Raw genomic sequence first — 20,507 nt, 5'->3', positions numbered from 1 at the left:
AGAGGTGATCAGGACAGCAGGGGGGCAGTTTGGAGTGAGCAGGCCAGCAGGGGGACAGTTGGGGATGAGCAGGCCAGTGGGGAGGGAAGGTAGGGGCAAGCAGGCCAGCAAGGGGGGGCAGTTTGGGGTGATCGGACTGGCGGGGGGGCATTGGGAGGCAAGCAGGCCGGCAGCGGGGGTGGGGGGGCAGTTGGGGGCGAGCAGGCCGGCAGGCAGAGTGGTTAGAGGCAATCAGGCAGGCAGGCAGGTGAGCATTAGGAGCCAGCAGTCCCGGATTGCGAGAGGGATGTCCGACCGCTGGTTTAGGCCCGATCCCTGTAAATTGGCAGTAGGACATCCTTCGAGGGTTCCCAAATTGGAGAGGGTGCAGGCCAGGCTGAGGAACACACCCTCCCCCTGCACGAATTTTGTGCACCAGGCCACTAGTATTTGTATAAAAAGATAACTTTGTATGATGCTTAATTCCAATTATGTTAGTTCATTGCAGCTTGTAAAGGAAAATAGGTAATTTTTTTATGTAGATTTTTGGCCAATCTTGAAGTATGTTTCTCCTCTTGTACTCTTATTTTTTTTGTATTAGTACTGAAAATACGTAAATTATCACACTTAGCATCTCTAATGAGATTAAAGCCATTTTTTGAAGGTTAAAGAACAAAATTTAACATCATTTGTAACGGACGGATAAAACATTGGTCTTTGTGTAATCAGTCTCCTTTAGAAGAATTGCTACATTCATTTTATACAGGTTTTATCCTATGGATTTGATTATACAGGTTCACAATTCTTTATTCTCAATTCTGAAATAAAGAGTGTTAAACTGAAAGTTTTTTTTCATTTTTTACAGTAAATTGATTTGCCAGTAAACTACCCTAAATTGAGTTGGGGCAGTATCCTACTTAATGTAAATATGTATACATTTTGCTGCAGAAATCATGGATGTTATTACATACTATTTCTTTAGACCCCACTATGTTTTGTAACATGAGGCATATGTACAATATTTACCTTTATAACATTTGAAAACTTTTGAATGATGGTACTGATCTGACCCTGACAGTTTCACTTAAATGAATATGGCCCTTTATCACTTGTGCTGCCCGATTTCCATGGTTGGAAGAATGTGGGGCATGGATCAGTAGCATGAGGAATAAAGAACATATTGAATTAATTATATTGATTAGTAAGTTAGTACAGGCCTGGCAAGAGATTTACTTTCTTCTCCTGGTTGTTAATAGTTGTCCTCTAGACTAGAGCACTGATTATCAATTTCATAGAGAATGTCCCAGTGACTCTGTGTCTGCCATGGACATGGCTACATGGTGGGAATATGAGCTAAATACTGTTTATCTACTCTGTCTAGGGCAGTGGTCGCCAACCAATGGTCCGCAGACCACTGGTGGTCCGTGAGGTCCAAAAGGTTGGCGATCACTGGTCTAGGGCAGTGGTCAGCAAACCGTGGCTCGTGAGCCACATGCAGCTCTTTGGCCCCTTGAGTGTGGCTCTTCCACAAAATACCACGTGTGGGCGCACACATATAGGGAACATTGTGGAGTGAAAGAAGAAGTAGTATTGAGGATTGAGAAAGGTATGTTGAGATGGTTTGGACATATAGAGAGGATGAACGAAAAGAGATAGACGAAACAAGTATACAAGACGAGTGTCGATGGGAGAGTTGGAAGGGGTCGACCTCAGCGAATGTACCTCAATCAGATTGAGGACGTTTTTAGCAAAGGCCAGCTTAGGAGCACCCTAATTAAATTAATAACAATGCACCTACCTATATAGTTTAAGTTTAAAAAATTTGGCTCTCAAAAGAAATTTCAATCGTTTGACTGTTGATATTTGGCTCTGTTGACTAATGAGTTTGCCGACCACTGGTTTAGGGTATATGTTTATGCATTTAAATTATTTATTATGATTTTTATTTTATGAAATGAGACAATTTCATAAGGATGCAAAATATGGAAACAGTTGACCTTTTTCTCATTTCTGTAGTCTCCTACAAAAGCTGTGTATAATGCCAGACATTGGAACCATCCAGACTCCGAAGAACTACCTGGGCCACCAGTAGTAAAACCTCAGAGTGTTACAGTAAGTGAACTGTACTTTTTAGTTTCATCTTTGTTTTGCTATCTTTATTCATAATTTGGATGTCTCTGACTTTCCTCTTTACCGGTTTATTTTGGACTTCTTAACTAAAATTTAGTGGCTTCCTAATAAAAACTTGGTTTAATTCATTGGAAAAGTGAGGATTGTGGATGGGATTACAGAAATTCTGGTCCTACTAAGTCAGTGATGGCAAACCTTTTGAGCTCAGCGTGTCAGCATTTTGAAAAACCCTAACTTAACTCTGGTGCCGTGTCACATATAGAAATTTTTTGATATTTGCAACCATAGTAAAACAAAGACTTATATTTTTGATATTTATTTTATATATTTAAATGCCATTTAACAAAGAAAAATCAACCAAAAAAATGAGTTCACGTGTCACCTCTGACACACGTGTCATAGGTTCGCCATCACTGTACTAGGTTATAAATAAAAAGCCTTAAAATTTTTTTTTACTCCTGACCCACATTTTATGGAATTACTAGAGGCCCAGTGCACGAAATTCGTGCACGGGTATGGTCCCTAGGCCTGGCCGTTGATCAAAGCGCGAGCGTCGGGTGTGGAAGGGCAGGTCCCAGCTGACCTCTGGGCACTGGGCAGTACCTGGGCCCCCCGGCCCCTGCACGCCCCCCTCTGCCTGAGTCATTGGGCCCCTGCCCTGCTCCCTCAGCGCCTGGGAGCTGGGCGGCGGCCCTGTCGCCACTGGTCACTGTCTGTGGGGTGATCAGTAGGGCAATTGGCCTGGCTCCGCCCACTTACCTGCTCCACCATCCTGCCACAGTCCTGCTCTCATCGAGGCCCATCAGGGCTGGCAGTGCCTCCACTGCTACCCACTACCACTGCCATGTTGCCTATGCCTGCCATGTTTTGTGCCGCCCCCTGGTGGTCAGCACACATCATAGGGAGCGGTCAAACTCCTGGTCAAACTTTCGGTCGAGGGGACAATTTGCATATTAGGCTTTTATTGGATAGGATAGGATAGGATAGTGTTCAGTTTTAAAGGGCAAATTAGTCTGTATTTGAAGTTTGTATTTAGACTTGTGTTATAAATTACATCCTACATAGATGATAAAGTGGCTTTGAGTGGTTAATTCACTTTTTAGAGAACTTTTTCCTGCATTCCAGTAATTCAATTCAGAATGCATTTGAAAAACAATATTTCTAGATTAGTGGTTCCCAACAGAGGGGCAATTTGATTTTTAAGGGGGGCAATTCGAGAATGAGTTATTAACAGTGAATTTTTCACATTTCTTATGGTTCTAGGGGCCCCATATACAGTATATAAATCTATATTGTGACATATTTATGTATTTCAGTTCTCTATTATATGTTTTGAAACTTGCTATTTTTTTCATATCACTTCATGTTATTATTATTATTATTTTAACAATTTCTTTGTGATATCTTCCTCAGTACTTCAACTATCCTTTCGTTCTTTTATTTTTCTCTTTCGTGGATGCTATGTTCTTTGGAAGCTTGTTTTGACCAAGTTAATGACCTTTTAGGCTTCCTCCATGAGAATAGGAGTTCACTTTTTGAATAATAAGAATTATATGTCACAGGGGGGGGCATCAGGATGTTAGAGATGCTCAGGTGGGGCATGGCTGTTCTAGATAATGGTAACTCCTCAGTCATCTGGAGCTATCAATTAGTGCAGTGGTTCTCAACCTGTGGGTCGCAACCCCTTTGGCGGTCGAGCGACCCTTTCACAGGGGTCGCCTAAGACCATCCTGCATATCAGATATTTACATTACGATTCATAACAGTAGCAACAGTACAGTTATGAAGTAGCAACAAAAATAATTTTATGGTTGGGTCACAACATGAGGAACTGTATTAAAGGGCCAGAAGGTTGAGAACCACTGAATTAGTGAGTTCTTTTTTGTTTTTAAGGAATGAGTTCTTTGTAACAACAAAAATTAGCCATAAAGATCTTTCTAAAATATGTACTAGAGGCCCAGTGCACTAAATTTGTGCACTGGCGGGGCAGGGGGGCAGTTCCTCAGCCTGGCCTTGAGCCCTCTTGCAGTCGGGGACCTCTCGGGGATGTAATAGTGCAGCCAGTGGCAGGCGGCCAGGGAGGAGCCCAAATCAGAGCTGGGCGCCACACTGTTCACACTCATCTCCAGCCCGCTGCTCCTGCTGCCACAGAGTCGGGAGAGGCTCCTGCCATGGCAGCTGCGCTCGCCAGCCATGAGCCCGGCTTCTGGCTGAACGACGCTCTCCCTGTGGGAGCACACTGACCACCAGGGGGCAGCACTGAGCATCTGCCCCCTGGTGGTCAGTGCACATCATAGCAACTGGTCGTTCTGCCTTAACGGCCGCTTAGGCTTTTATTATATACATAATTAGTTCCCTCTCTTCTTAAGTTGAATACATTAAACTTCTTTTACTAGTATAAAATCATCATTGTACATATTAGTAATTATATGCTGTGCTCTTATTTTGGCTATTCTACCCTAAAGTACAGCTTTCTGTACTTTAAAAATTCTTTTATCTGTTGAAGTTTTTCTATTCCATCCCTAGCTTCTTATCAATGCTATTTATATATGGAATTTTGGTTCTTTATTCCTTCTAATAGTCCTAGAGACAAATAGCAGATTGTGTGAAATGTAAGTTTAAGGAAGAACAGCAGGAATTCCTGAGTGGTTCTTTTCTAAGTAAAACATATATTAATTTTACCTAGTAGTAAGTGGAATTTTTAAAAATATATATTTTATTGGTTTTTTACAGAGAGGAAGGGAGAGGGATAGAGAGTTAGAAACATCGATGAGAGAGAAACATTGATGAGCTGCCTCCTGCACACTCCCCACTGGGTATGTGCCTGCAACCAAGGTACATGCCCTTGACCAGAATCGAACCCAGGACCCTTGAGTCCGCAGGCCGACGCTCTATCCACTGAGCCAAACGGGTCAGGGCGTAAATGGGATTTTTAAAAATATATATATTTTATTGATTTTTTACAGAGAGGAAGGGAGAGAGAGAGTCAGAAACATCGATGAGAGAGAAACATCGACCAGCCGCCTCCTGCACATCCCCCACTGGGGATGTGCCCGCAACCCAGGTACATGCCCTTGACCGGAATCGAACCTGGGACCTTTCAGTCCGCAGGCCGACGCTCTATCCACTGAGCCAAACCGGTTTCGGCAATAAATGGGATTTTTAAATGTACCTTATGACCTTTCATGTCCCTATCACCCATCTTTTTTTTCTTAAACTAAATTTGCTAGGTAGAGGACATGTTACTATTTGTATGTATATATTTTTTTAGAATAACTAACTTAATACCCTTTTTAATAGGTGAGGCTGTCTTCAAAGGAACCAAATCAAAAAGATGATGGAGTTTTTAAGGCTCCTGCACCACCACCCAAAGTGATAAAAACTGTGACAATACCTACTCAGCCCTACCAAGATATAGTTACTGCACTAAAATGCAGAAAAGAAGACAAAGAAGTAAGCAGTCATATAGTTTTTCTATGCATGGATAGTTGTTGTATTTAACATTGAGCATTTCAGTGTCTTGAACAAATACAGTGCACTGATAGCTACAGCTTTGAGTCACAAACTTACCTGGTCCTAGTGCTACCAGTGTTTTAAAAGCAACTTTCAGTGGCCATGTAATAAATTATTTTATACACTTTGAAGTACAGTACAGCAAGCCTATAGATTTAACTACATATACCAGTTCATAGTTATAAAAGAGATGGACTTACTTTCTTGGCAGTTATATACTGTTGTTCAGCACGTGAAGCACTTCAATGATGTGGTGGAATTTGGTGAAAATCAAGAGTTCACTGATGACATTGAGTATTTGTTAAGTGGCTTAAAGAGCACTCAGCCTCTAAACACACGTTGCCTTAGGTAAGCTCTTATTTTTACATTTGATAATTATATGCATGCTATATAGCTCATTAAAGTTTTTCAAATGGATAGAGCTAAACATTTGTGATTTTGTTACCATGGATATAGTTTATAGTCAGTTATAATATGTTAAAATGTGATTGATTTCTTATAAGGGATTTTATTCTATGGAGGAAGGAAAGTTGGATGTTTATATCCTTTTAGCATAATCTAGGCTTCAGTTTCCAGATTCTTGAAAGAAGTGTTATGCTAAGGAATCCCTGAGTTCTTCTACAGCCCAATATTTTAAACATGCAAGTAGTAAATTTGATAAATTAAGCATGTTTTAATTTGGATAATCTTCTACATATTATACTAGAGGCCCAGCATATGGATTCATGCACCGGTGGGGGTCCCTCAACCTGGCCTGCGCCCTCTCACAACCCAGGATCCCTCGTGGGATGTAGTATTACGAGAAGTGGCAGGCAGCCAGGGCGGAGCCCTGAACCTGGGCCAAGCGCCACACCGCTCCTGCTGCACCTGCCACCTCTTGGTAGCACTGCTGTGGAGGCGGGAGAGGCACGTGCCACCGCAGCTGCGCTTGCCAGCCATGAGCCCGGTGTCTGGCGCCTATCAGTCAGCTGAGTGGCGCTCCTGCTGTGTGAGCACACTGACCACCAGGGGACAGCTCCTGCGTTGTGTCTGCCCCTGGTGGTCAGTGTGTGTCATAGCGACCGGAGCAGTCACTTCAGCTTTTTTATATATACTAGACGCCCGGTGCACGAAATTCATGCATGGTTGGGGGGGCCCTCAGCCCAGCCTGCACCCTCTCCAATCCGGGACCCCTCAGGGGATGTCCAACTGTCAGTTTGGCAACCGGCAATCGGACATCCCTCTCACAGTCCTGGACCAATGGCTCCTAACCGCTCACCTGCCTGCCTGCCTAATCGCCCCTAACTGCCCCCCTTGCCAGCCTGATCACCTCTAACCGCCTCTGCCTGCTGGCCTGATCGCCACTCACTTCCCCTCCTCCCTCACCCCCCCAGCCCCCCGCTGGCCTGGTTGCCCCACGCAGCCTGCTGCTCAGTCGTTTGGTCGCCTCTCACTAACCCCCCTGCCAGCCTGGTCGCCCCATGCAGCCTGTTTGGTTGTCCATTGGGTTGCGATGGTCACTTAGGCTTTTATATAGACAGACTAGAGGCCTGGTGCATGAAATTCGTGCAGGGTGGGGGGCGCTTAGCCTGGCCTGTGCCCTCACAGTCCAGGACCCCCCAGGGATCGGGCCTCAGTTGGAACTCAGACATCCCTCTCGCAGTCTGGGGCTCTCGCAGTCCAGGACCCCTTGCTCCTTACTGCCCACCTGCTGCGGAGGCGGGAGAGGCTCATGCCACCTCCACTGTGCTCACCAGCTGTGAGCCTGGCTTCTGGCTGAGCACGGGCAGGGATGGCGGAGAGTGTGGCTCAGCCAGAAACCGGGCTCACTGCTTCTTAGCACTGATCCTGCCCACTGGTTGGGGAGGGCAATCTGGGGCCAGGCCGTCTGGGGGAAGGGGTGTGGGAGGTTGAGGCACCATGGTCACACCCCATCCAGCCTCTGTGGAGGCTCTGGGATCGTGCTTCTCCCTGTACCCCCCACCTCTGCAGAGGCGTGGGACCAGGTCAGTGCTGCTGCCTCTGCAGAAGGGGCAGGACCGCACAGCCCCCTCTCCCGCCACCTCTGTGGAAGGGGCTGCAGCGCTGGGACCTCCGGGTGGCTTCGCCCGGGCCAGGTGCCCAGGACCCTGAGCGGCTTCACCCAGATCCCAGCTTTGTCAGGAAGGATGTCCAGGAGACATCTGGTCTATCCAGTCTAATTAGCATACTACCCTTTTATTAGTATAGACTAGAGGCCCAGTGCACAAAATTTGTGCGCTGGTAGGGTCCCTAGCCGCTGTTGGCTGCCAGCCACCAGCCAGATACTCCCTTCCTTCCCCCAGCTGCCTGCCACCACTGGGGCCTCCCTCCCTTCCCCCGGCCAGCCCCGCCCCCTGGTCAAACTCTTGGACAACTCCTGGACAATTTACATACTACACTTTTATTATATGGGATTGAATATCTTGATTTGATTTGAATTATTCAGTCAATCAGAATATATTCAATCAAATATAAAATACATGTATTAGAGGCATTATGAAGAGGAACTGAGACTTTTTGCTTTTCATGGTAGTAAGTACTATAAGAAATAAACTAAAGATGATCATTTGTTATTTATATCGTTTAATATAACATACCTAATCACATATATATTAGTAAATTTTTAATAATCTGGTTTGCTCATGCTTTTTATATTGTGATCTGTACAGGCAAAGCTTTGACATCCTACCCCATGCCCTTGTTTTGGTACTGTATGAACAAAATACTAATGCACTAGCTATTTTTAGTCTCCCTAACTAGTCTATTTTCTTCTAGTGTTATTAGCTTGGCTACTAAATGCGCCATGCCCAGTTTTCGAATGCACCTGAGAGCACACGGAATGGTAGCAATGGTCTTTAAAACCTTGGATGATTCCCAGCACCATCAGGTATTTTTAAGTTTCTGGGTTTGAGAAGCATTATTTAAAAATTCTAGTCTGTTTGGTTATTGACAAATATCTTTATGTATATTCAGATATAAGTATTTCCTATATGTGGATTGAGTTTTATTTGCTAAATATAGAGCTTCATGCTAGAAGTTTCTGCTTAATCATTTAAGATTATTTTCTCAGGACATTTTTTCCTCTGCTCAGTTTATATTGTTTACACATTATTCAGGCCCTCGCCTGCTTTTCTCAGTGGGTAGAGTGTTGGCCCACCAACACTGGAAGGTCGCAGACTCGATTCTGGTCAAGGGCATGTACCTTGGTTGCATCCTGAGCCCCAGATGCATGTGGGAGGCTACCAATGGATGTCTCTCTCACATTGATGTTTCTCTCTCTCCTCCCCCCCGCCCCCCTTCTACTCTCTCTAAGAATTAATAGGGGAAAAATATCCTCACGTGAGGATTAACAAAAACATAACATTATTCAGTTATAGCATACTGGATACCCCATGTCAAACAATTCAGTTCTCCGCCAAGTTGTTTACAGAAAAAATGTCTCAGTTGTCAACCAAACTTTGGTTTTCCACCTGATAATCCTTTCAGGCTGCTACTGCAGCATGACAAAAAGCGTCTCTCAGGCAACAAAGAGACACTTTTATTGCTGGCAAAATCAAACCAGTGATCAGCACAATTTTAAAACATAAAGAGACCATCAAGATTCCTGGTATTACTAAGGGTGCAAAAGAAACAATGATCACAGACAATTGAAGTAAAAAAACTTGCTGATTTAGATAAATGTAAAGCAGTTAGCCAGTGATAACTGTTTTGGCAGTGATATATAAACAAGCAAAGATTCATGCAAACCTGAAAGACATCCCTGGACCAAATGCGAAAAGTGATTCATTTAAGGCGGTTCGATAACTTTAAGAAAAGAACTGTTGCCCTAGCCAGTTTTGCTCAGTGCAGACTGAAGGGTCCCAGGTTCGATTCCGGTCAAGAGCAGGTACTGCTGGGGCTTGTACAGGAGGAAACCAATTGATGTGCTTCTCTCACACCGATATTTCTTTCTGTCTTTCCCTCTCTCTTCCACTCTCTCTAAAAATCAATGGAAAATTATCCTCAGGTCTGAGGATTAAAAAAAAAGATGTGTTTATAAATTAAACAGTACATTAGACCTGCACTGTATATAAGAAAGGTTAAAGCAGGGAATCATTTGGGGGTCTGGAATGGATTAATTCGATTTACATTATTTCTAATAAAAAAATGATTTGGTTTTCAAACAAATCTCTTTTCAAACAGCCTTCTGGTACGAATTAAGTTTGAAAACCAAGGTTCCACTGTATTTAATTCTATAAGCATTGATTTCCTCTAACCAGAAAGTACTAGAAAAAAAATATTTTACTAATCTTTGATATCAGTAGCATGACAAAAAAGGATTTGAACTTTTTGAAAGAGCATTTTGTGTGGATGCTGAATTGGAACATAGCTCATTGTGAAAAAGAATTTCTCATTTTCATTTTGACTTTGACGTTTCCTCTTAAAAATATGTGATAAAAGTCAGGTTTAACATTTTTGAAGTTAAAAAATAGTCATTGCTAATTATTATAGTGGTATTTTGAGATGACTTTATTATATTTTTTGTTCAGGGAAATTATGTTTTAAATGCAGAATAGGGGAGATACTCTGAGTCTTCCGAAACTGAAAGCATTGTACTTATCCCTCTGTGAGGAAAACTTTATTACCAAGTTGTAGCAGATTTAGAATGAGGGAGAAGAGAAGAGACTGTTAATTTGTTTTATTATGCAGTTACTAGGGGCCCTTTGCACAAACTTGTGTACCTTGAAAGGAACTGTGGGCCTCTAGGTTGCAGTGGGCACTGGGGCGGGTCTCGGCCCATTCTCTGCACCCCCGCCTGGCCCCTCCCGCCACAGTCCCTGGTCCCCTGTCTGCCAGCAGCCCGGCTCCTGCCACCACTGCTCCCACACACTGACAGCGCCGACCCCGCTCACACCCACTGACAGCACAGAGCTATTGGGGCTGGCGCCAGCAGCGGGTACAAGCAGTGACTGCTACCCCAATCCCCCCTCAGGAGTAGGGGAGATGGAGAAGTCCTCAGGGGCGATCAGGGCCGACAGCCACCGCTTACACCTGCTGACGCCAGTGCCAGTGATGCCGGCAGCTGGAGCAAGTGGGGCCACCGCTGGTGCAAGCGGGGCCAGCGCCAGCAGCGGGTGCAAGCGCCAGGTGGGACCCTGATGCACAGGAACAAAGAATTTTCAGTAACCACCAGAGGCTCACTCTGATGACAGCGACCGGCGCCCTGCTTTGGTCTGGCGCCCCTGCTCACCTGCTCCACCATCCTGCCGCGGCCAGTGCCTGCCATGCTCCACACGCGCCGCCTCGTGGTCAGTGCATGTCATAGCAGCCGGTTGTTCTGCCATTTGATCTATTTGCATATTAAGGTTTTAGATATAGATACAGATATAGATAGATATAGATATAAATTAGAGGACCAAGCCATTAATATGTGTTCTTGGGGGCATTGGACTCCCAAAGCCTATACTGTGTCATCCTAATTTCCAAAATTAATTTTCTGTGTAAGCATTTAATTAGTCACTTAGTCTGAAATCTCTTTACTTTGGGGGATTTAAAGTTTAAATGTTTACATAGTTAATTGTGCTTCTATGCATTGAAATAAGTGTAATACATTATATTTTATATGTTGAAATAATGCTGACCTAAACTATATCCCTTTCATTACTTATAGGTTTTAGTACCTATTATAAGCGAAGTGTGCCAGCTACCTGATTTGAATGATTTTGAGAACACATAATTTTATTTTTAAATACTTGGTTCAGCCAGACCTAATTGGTTTATTTTAAAGAAATTGAGTCTAACTGTGTTTATTTGGGCATTTTAGTTTTATATATTGACACAAATGCGGTTGTGTTTATTTTACAGAAAAACATAGCTAAGTTTCTGGTACAGATTTTAAAACACACATTGACTTTAAGAAATGTTTTTATTGACTTTTAGAGAGAGGGGAAGGGCGAGAAGTAAATAGAAACACTGATGAGAGAGAAACATCGAAGACTTCCTCCTACAGGCCCCCAACTGAGGATTGAGCTCAAAACCCCGGGCATGTGCCCTGACGGGAATTGAACTGGTGACCTCTTTGGTTCATGGGTTTATGCTCAACCACTGAGCCACTGGGCACAGATTATTGATTTTATTTATTGAAATTTGTTTCTTGAAATTTGACTTTATCTACTTAATCTTAAAGAATGATAGTGAAGTGTACTGTAAAATAGTATTACATAGAGCTGAAAAAATGTACTGTAAACTTCTTATTGAACATGGAATAGCCAAAGAAATATGTATTTTCACTTATATTCTTGTTTTGGAGCATTCATATAGGGAGGTCTTCAGAAAGCACAACTTCATGCAACAGTACTTTATTTAATTCACATTTCTATAGAATATTTTAAGGGGTGGGGTTTTCAATGAGTAAAACATTTTCAATATTTCCACCATGTGAATAAATGTCAAAATAGCCTTATTTCCTGAAATTGCCACTAATTGATTACATAATTTTTTTTATTTTTTTTATTTTTTGTCCATTGAAGAATCTGTCCCTTTGTACAGCTGCCCTCATGTACATATTGAGTAGAGATCGTTTGAACATGGATCTTGATAGAGCTAGTCTAGACCTAATGATTCGACTTCTAGAACTGGAACAAGATGCTTCTTCAGCTAAGCTACTGAATGAAAAAGACATGAACAAAATCAAGGAAAAAATTCGAAGGCTCTGTGAAACTGTACACAACAAGCATCTTGATCTAGAAAATATAACGGTGGGTTCCTTCCTTCTTTTCATTATAAAATGAAAATTACTTCCAGAAAGTTTTTAGTCACAGCAAGTGTGTGACTTTGGACAAATCATTTAGCCTCCTGGTTTATAAGACAGCAGAGTTTCCGAAGATTTAGTTCTGAGCATAATTCTGTTCCCTGCCTGAAATTCCTAAGCTAGCCCATCTATATTTAGTTTTTTTGGCCGGTAAAATTTTTATTGCATTTTGCCTAATTCTTTTCTCTCTCTTTTTAAAAATTCTTTATTGTTAAAAGTTTTACATATGTTGTCTCCTTTTTTCCCCATTGACCTCTCTCCCCGCCCACTCCTGCCCCCCAGCACATTCATTCTTTTCTCTTGATTTTATTTTTTTTAATGTAGAAGTTACTTCTCTGAACAATAAAGATTTAATTAAAAAAAAATAAAAATAAAGAAGTTACTTTTAAGCTATTAGGAATTTGAATTCTTATTCTCTGTGGGTTTTGGCAATAAGAATTAAGAGACTTTTGCAAGGTCACTTTCTTTTTTCTTTTTCTTTTTTTTTTAATGTTTTCCTTTATTTTTTTTATTATTATTTTTTGTTGTTAATTCTCACCCGAGGATATTTTTTCATTGATTTTTAGGGAGAGTGAAGAGAGAGGGAATGATGAAAGAGAAACATCAATGTAAGAGAAACACATCGCTTGGTTGCCTCCTGCACAAGCCCTCACCAGGGCCCGTGCCGGGGAGTCCCGGAGCTTGCAGCCAAGGTACGTGCCCTTGACTGGAATCAAACCCAGGACCCTTTGGTCCCCAGGCCGACACTGAGCCAAACGGGCTAGGGCTGCAAGGTCATTTTCAATGAGCATTCACTCGTTCTAGAGTGTGTCAGGGTGTCCCATTAACTGCTACCCTTATGCTCAACACGATTCTCCAAGTTTAAAATGACTGTTGTTTTTGGTTAATTCCAGTTCTTTTTTTTAAATCTGTCTTTTTCACTTGTATAATCAATAATACTCCTCCAGATTACCAGGTCAGTAGAAAATGATTTGCCTTGTCATTTTGAAAAAATAAAGTTATTTGTTTATATGTAACTTGGCTTTCAGGCATTTCCAACATCAAATCTACATAGACAGTGTTTTTTTCCAACTGTTTACTAAACTGAAGACTGCAGCAATGGCCTCAAAAATGTTGAGCTAGCCAGCTGTGACTTAGGGATATTGCTCTATTTGGTGAAAGTAGAGTATGGAATTTGAATAAAGTGGGGTTGAGAAGGGAAAGCAAATTAACATTAAAAGGCAGGATACAAAATTGACATGTACTACTAAATAGTACTTTCATGTATTAAAGTTAGACAAAAAATTGTTTTATGCTCAGTACTGGATAAACAATCCCTCTACCTCTCCAAACTATTTTTATACAACTTGTAAAATGTATTCGTAATTTTTATTTATTTTTTCATATTTTATAATATATACAAACTTTTAATTATATAAAGAATAAATTTGAGCTTATAATTTTTATTTGCTGCATACCTTTATGTGTTTGTTATAGCTCCCATATTGTTCAATATTAAATTCTTTCCAGGTATTTGGTATTAAATAACATGATAAACTTGTTTATTGTATTTCCTCCATGGTTTGTTGAATTTATTAGGGTGGTAAATACCAGCATAATAATTTTTTTATATTGTGTTAAGTAGTTTACTCACATGATTAAAATCTGAACAGAGTTGCTAATTTTAGAATGTCTTTGTTTCTCTCTTAATATCTGTTCGTTTTAAATCTTAAGTAGACGTTGTTTGTACATTGACTGTCCCCCTATGCATAAGTTTTGTTTTATTAATTGCTTAATTTCTTCCTCAAAATATACTGCCACTCCTGATGTGCCCTGGAAAGATAATTTAAAATATTAATATTATAGTGTTTTCAGGTATAATTTAAATAACAGAGCTAACAGTAGCTGAATATAATATTCTGATTAATGATTTGGCTGTGCTTTAACTTATGGGGACTATTTCAATTTTCAAGTAAATGTTTGGATTGTGTAGGCTGTGTTCAAATGCTAGCATATAATATATTGAAAATAGCTTAAAATATCCACAATCCTTTTTATGCCAATAGAAGTAAATAATAAAGTCCCTTTTTAGCATAAAAACTTACCAGCTTTTGCCATATTAACATCAAATTACTGTCCCCTTTCTTCCTAAAAAAGAAAGTCTCATTAGGCTCCAGATTCACTATGTGACTCATGAGCCTAATATACCGGAACCAATCTCATTAAATTATTCTTTCAAGGACTTCGACTGGGAGTGGGGGGGGAATGGGTCTGTTTTTGTAGCATTGAATTCAGTTCTATATTTTCACCTTGACATTAGCTTTGTTAGAAATTAGATTAAAATGTTCTAGATCTCTTCTAAATCTGTAATGCTGAGATTTGATGGTAAGATGTGTTTTTTGCATTTTTAAATACCCAATTTATATTCGGTTCCAAATTGGTCAGGAGGATTTACTGTAAACTTGCAAATTACAAAGGAAAGAAGGTTTGGGAAGAAAACCAGGTCTTTCTAGCTTTGCTAATTAAACCATTTCTTTTGTTATACTGAAGTTCCTATTGCAACAAGAATCAGACTGCTCTTTGGTGGGGGGATAACTATATGCTTTTAGAATGAAATATAATAGAAAAGAAAAATAATTAAAGGCAAATAAAGATAAAGAAAAACTTGTCTTGTTGTAAATATGACTTACTGTTCTGTGCTTCCTTTAGTGGTAGTCCCATATATAGTTTTGTCATGGTAGCCTCACAATGTGTATCCAAGCTGCTAACCCTGCAGTATAAAGTTTAAGTCTGGTAAATCTGAAACACTAATAAATAAGAAAATATATATAGCAGTAAGCAAAAGATAAGCAACCGAGCAGGTAAATAAGGAAAGAATTGACAGGAGAAAAGATGCTGAAGTTTACTATAATTAGAACAATATAAACCAAAGCAATAAGATACAATTTTTTACCCTCAGGAAAAAAATTTAAAGTGATAAGCTTTTGAGGATTCAGAACAACTGACACGCCCACACTTTGCTCCTAGATCAGTGATGGCGAACCTTTTGAGCTCGACGTGTCAGCATTTTGAAAAACCCTCACTTAACTCTGGTGCCGTGTCACATATAGAAATTTTTCGATATTTGCAACCATAGTAAAACAAAGACTTATATTTTTGATATTTATTTTATATATTTAAATGCCATTTAACAAAAATCAACCAAAAAAATGAGTTCGCATGTCACCTCTGACACGCGTGTCATAGGTTCGCCATCACTGTCCTAGAGTGTTACTTGTTTTAGCCTTTGTGGTAAATTAACCTGACATATATTGATTGGCAGTTAAAGTATAGGCACCCTTTAATTCAACACTCCCACTGGTGAGCATCTATTCCTTGGAAATAACCCCAGTATCTATTTCATTAAACTGATAAATGAGACTATACTTCCATGAAAGGAAACCAATGATTATAACCATTTCTTCAACTGATAGACTATTTAGATAAAAATTAAAATCACTTCAGTTTTACTTATAAAAGCACTAATACTATGGCCCTGGCCAATCTGACTCAGTGGTCAAGCATCGTCCATACATTGAAAGGACCCTGGTTCCATTCCCTGTCAGGGCACACGGCCAAGTTGTGGTTTGGTCCCTGGTCTGTTGCATGTGGGAGATAAAGGATAGATGTTTCTTTCTCTCCTCCCTTTCTCTTTCTCTCATCAATAAAAAATTTTTAAAAAAGAAGAAGAATACAGTGAACTTTATGGGCTGGTGGCATGCAGTGAACTTTTCTAAAGGAAACCTCTGAAAGTGTTGCCTCAGAATCATTGTTAAGAGTAAAGATTCATTAATGGTACTTCTGATTTTTAGACTGGGCATTTAGCTATGGAGACGTTACTATCCCTTACTTCTAAACGAGCAGGAGACTGGTTTAAAGAAGAACTCCGGCTTTTGGGTGGTCTGGATCATATTGTAGATAAAGGTATGATACATACACACGTAGCATTTTTATATATTTAAAAGCATGAAAAAATATTTACAAATTTCGAAAATAATTTTAATCACTTGAAAAGATCTGTTCTTTTAGTAGATTTTGTAAATCTCATAGGAAATGCCATTAATGCTTTCAAAGTAATGGAAAGTAATCGGGAAGTAATGGAAAGGAAATAATTACAGTAAATTAGAGTCTCATACATTTCAACATCTCATAGTATAAAACTTAGAATAATTAATGTCAGAGAGGTTCCAGCATATCCACAGCATGTGCACAGTTGGCTTTTAATGTTTGTCAAGGGGGCAGGTACTGAGGTGCTGAGATGTGCTAATTGGTACACATCCATGTCTTTTTTCCTAGTGAAAGAATGTGTGGATCATCTCAGTAGAGATGAGGATGAAGAGAAACTAGTAGCCTCATTATGGGGAGCAGAGAGATGTTTACGAGTTCTAGAAAGTGTAAGTATAGACAACTGTTTGGATAAAATTATTTGATCTTAATTGTGACTGTATGAGACTGCCAAGTAATATGTATTATGTGTCTCTAGAGTTTCACTTTTTAAAAAGTCCAAATTGTAATTGTGATGCATTCTTTGAGCAACCAATGTTAATAAACAAGTTAAATGAGCAGTTTAGTCTTTAAGAATATGTATATTGCTGCTCCATACAAAACCTTGCATGTCAGTTTTGTTTATATTGCCAAATGTTATTGTTCTTTCCTTAATGTGGAATTCTACTTACATATAGGGTGTCCAAAAAACTGTTTTCACACACTTTGAATAATTATAAAGGCAGTGTTTGTTAAAATACATTTCATTTTCAAAGTTGAACTATCAGCTATTAGTGTGTACACATTGTTTTGGGACATCCTTTATGTTAACTTGTTTAGGGAAAATGATAGTAAAAAGCAGTCAGGTGTTTGTTTTTTTAATTAATAAGGATTTTCTTAATATTTGGTGTTGAAAAATGGTACTATTGAACTGTGTGCCATAATAAGTATATTTGTTCTTTGCCTTTAATGAATAACTTAACCCAGTTCAGAGATATTATGCTGCCAGTGAAGTTTAGGATGCATAGATTGTGTATTAATCAGATTGGAGTAGCCAGGTGCTTTTTGAACCATATGTGGGGAAATAATCTAGTGTAGTTAAAACTTTTTGACCCTGACCAGATAGTTCAGTTGTTGGAGCACCATCCTGATACACCAAGGTTTTAGGTTTGATCTCTGGTCAAGGCACATACAAGAATGACCAATGAGTGCATAAATAAGTGGAATAACAAATCAATGTTTCTCTTCCTCCCCCTCCCCCATCTATATATATAAAAGCCTAAACAATGGTTGCTATGACATGCACTGACCACCAGGGGGGCAGACGCTCAATGCAGGAGTTGCCCCCTGGTGATCAGTGTACTCCCACAGTGGGAGCGCCGCTCCGCCGACTGATGGGCACCAAACTCCTGTGCTCACTGCTGGCAAGCACAGTTGCAGCGGCGCGAGCCTCTCCCACAGACACTCCCCATGCACGCCCGAGCTGTGGCAGTAGAGGCATGCAGCGAGTACGGGATGAGCAGGGGTGGCACAGTGCCCAGCCTGGGCTCAGGCTCCTCCCTGGCCACCTGCCACTTCACGCACTACTTTGTGATGTGCGGGATCGAGGTGGACAGTGGGCTGGAGCCCAATGAGCTGGCGGGTAAGGCTGGGCTGCGGCGGCACGGAGGTCCACTGATCCCCACAGGCCAGGCCGAGGGACCCCACTGGTGCATAAATCTGTGCACTGGGCCTCTAGTCAATAAATAAAATCTTTAAAAAAAATTTTGGCATAGTTGAAATTGTTCCTTCTCTGTTCTAGAGTACTTCAAGTACATTTGATAAACATATATACAGAGATGCGCAAAACTAGGTTTACAGTTGTTTGTATGGAAATAATACAACTAATAAATAATAATATAAGAATAAACTATTTTGTGTACTCACAACTGTAATCCTACTTTTGTCCACTCTTGTATATTTTGTTTTTATCTAAATGAATCCATTTAAGAACTTGATTAGTTTGTGTATAAGTTAGAGACTGCTCTTTTCTGACATTCAACGTGCTTGGTAATTCATTACAGTGAATGCATAGCACAGAATACATTAATTATGAGCAAGCAGTGTAACAGTAATGTTTTAATTTCGTGATAAAGTGATAGTTTTATTATTTAAAGCAGGAACATGTAGGTTGTTATTCCCTTACATGACAAGGGCTGAGTTTTCTCATCTTTGTCTGTTAGAACACTAGTCATAAGTGTGTTGTGTGTGAGTGACTGAAGTTATGGATGGCCACAGTCATTTCAGATTTTTTCCTTTTAGGTAACAGTGCATAATCCAGAGAATCAAAGCTACTTGATAGCATATAAAGATTCACAACTCATTGTTTCATCAGCTAAGTAAGTCTTTCTGAAATATCATACTTTTTATTTAAAGCATTTAGATTTACTTAAAGAAAATACTGTTGTATCATCTTCGTCCATAAAACACTTTGTCTGTCAAATTCTGTGTACCAGAAGCAGTACAGTATAGTAAAAGTTAGGAGTGCAGATTCTGGAGCCAGAGTGACTGGAGTGTGGATCCCAGCTTTTTACTTGCTTCAAGTTCTTCAGAGGGGGGCTAATAATTGTATCTACTTACTCGAGGTTGTTGTTATAATAAAAAAATAACATACACGATGTATGTTAAATTATAACATTTAAAATGTATATTAATATGTATAAAATATATTTCTAAATTTTAATGATTTTTAAATGTCTCTTGTATTTCATATATATTATGAACAATATATATTAAAAGAGTTAATACAGAGGAGAGGAAGAAGGGGAGTCAATAGAGGAAAAATGGGGGTATCTGTAATACTTTCAACAATAATATTAATTTTTATAAAGTTAATATAGATGCATAAAGCCTAGAACAATGCTTGGCATATAGTAAACACTAAATATTAGCCTTATTTTTTTTTTTAAATATATTCCATTGATTTTACAGAGAGGAAGGGAGAGAAATAGAGAGCTAGAACCATCGATGAGAGAGAAACATCGATCAGCCGCCTCCTGCACACCTCCCACTGGGGATGTGCCCACAACCAAGGCACATGCCCCTGACCAGAATCGAACCCGGGACCTTTCAGTCTGCAGGCCAACACTCTATCCACTGAGCCAAACCGGTTACAGCTTAGCCTTATTTTTATTATGAATAAACATCACTATCCATCCTCTTCCCTTTTGTTTTTACCTTCCCCCAGATCTGTATGTAGCTCCTTCCCCCATTCCACACACTCTCAGCCCGAATTCATGACATTAGGCCAGTGATGGCGAACTATGCCACTTCTGACACACGAACTCATTTTTTTGGTTGACTTTTCTTTGTTAAATGGCATTTAAATATATAAAATAAATATCTAAAATATAAGTCTTTGTTTTACTATGGTTGCAAATATCAAAAAATTTCTATATGTGACACGGCACCAGAGTTAAGTTAGGGTTTTTCAAAATGCTGACACGCCGAGCTCAAAAGGTTTGCCATCACTGCATTAGTCTAATTCTATCACCCCAGTGCAGCAGCCTCTTCCTGCTCTCTGTCCTAACTCTTGATATCCTAGCCTGTCTAATACAACACCACAGGGGGTTAACATCCTCAGATCTCTGCTTTGGCCCTGGCTGGTTTAGTTCAGTGGACAGAGCATCGGCCTGCGGATTGAAGGGTCTTGGGTTCGATTCCAGTCAAGGGCACCTTCCTGGGTTGTGGGGTTGATCCCTAGTAGGAGGTGTGCAGGAGGCTACTGATCAATGATTCTCTCTTATCATTGATGTTTCTATCTCCCTCTCCCTCTCCCATCCTCTCTGAAATCAATAAAAATATATTTAAATATATATATATAATATATAATCTGCTTTGTAAAAATAACCCCAAACTGCAAATCTCTGTGGTTCCTTACTGGTTTTGCATGTATATTCTAAGTCCTTAGTATAGTATCAAAGGCCCATTTACCACCTGACTCAAGTTTATCTGTTCTTAACCTCTTATTCGGGAGAATTTCATACTTGACAAAAGGAGACAAAATAGTATAATAAACCTTGATGTACATATCATTCAGATTGAGTCATCATCA

General features: G+C 40.2%; 1 protein-coding gene across 1 annotated transcript in view; it reads left to right on the top strand.

Moving 5' to 3' along the window:
- Nucleotides 1-20,507, top strand: part of WAPL (WAPL cohesin release factor) — a 100,173-nt gene that overhangs the window by 58,647 nt on the left and 21,019 nt on the right. The window contains exons 5-12 of the mRNA XM_081104452.1: nucleotides 1,996-2,091; nucleotides 5,410-5,562; nucleotides 5,834-5,970; nucleotides 8,398-8,509; nucleotides 12,132-12,359; nucleotides 16,243-16,354; nucleotides 16,727-16,824; nucleotides 18,716-18,792. Coding sequence (XP_080960578.1) covers nucleotides 1,996-2,091; nucleotides 5,410-5,562; nucleotides 5,834-5,970; nucleotides 8,398-8,509; nucleotides 12,132-12,359; nucleotides 16,243-16,354; nucleotides 16,727-16,824; nucleotides 18,716-18,792 — 1,013 coding nt within the window. The remainder of the gene's footprint in view (nucleotides 1-1,995; nucleotides 2,092-5,409; nucleotides 5,563-5,833; nucleotides 5,971-8,397; nucleotides 8,510-12,131; nucleotides 12,360-16,242; nucleotides 16,355-16,726; nucleotides 16,825-18,715; nucleotides 18,793-20,507) is intronic.

The sequence above is a fragment of the Myotis nattereri genome (genome assembly GCF_964212035.1).
Source record: "Myotis nattereri genome assembly, chromosome: 13".
Taxonomy (NCBI): domain Eukaryota; kingdom Metazoa; phylum Chordata; class Mammalia; order Chiroptera; family Vespertilionidae; genus Myotis; species Myotis nattereri.
This window is presented reverse-complemented; position numbering and strand designations above follow the sequence as displayed.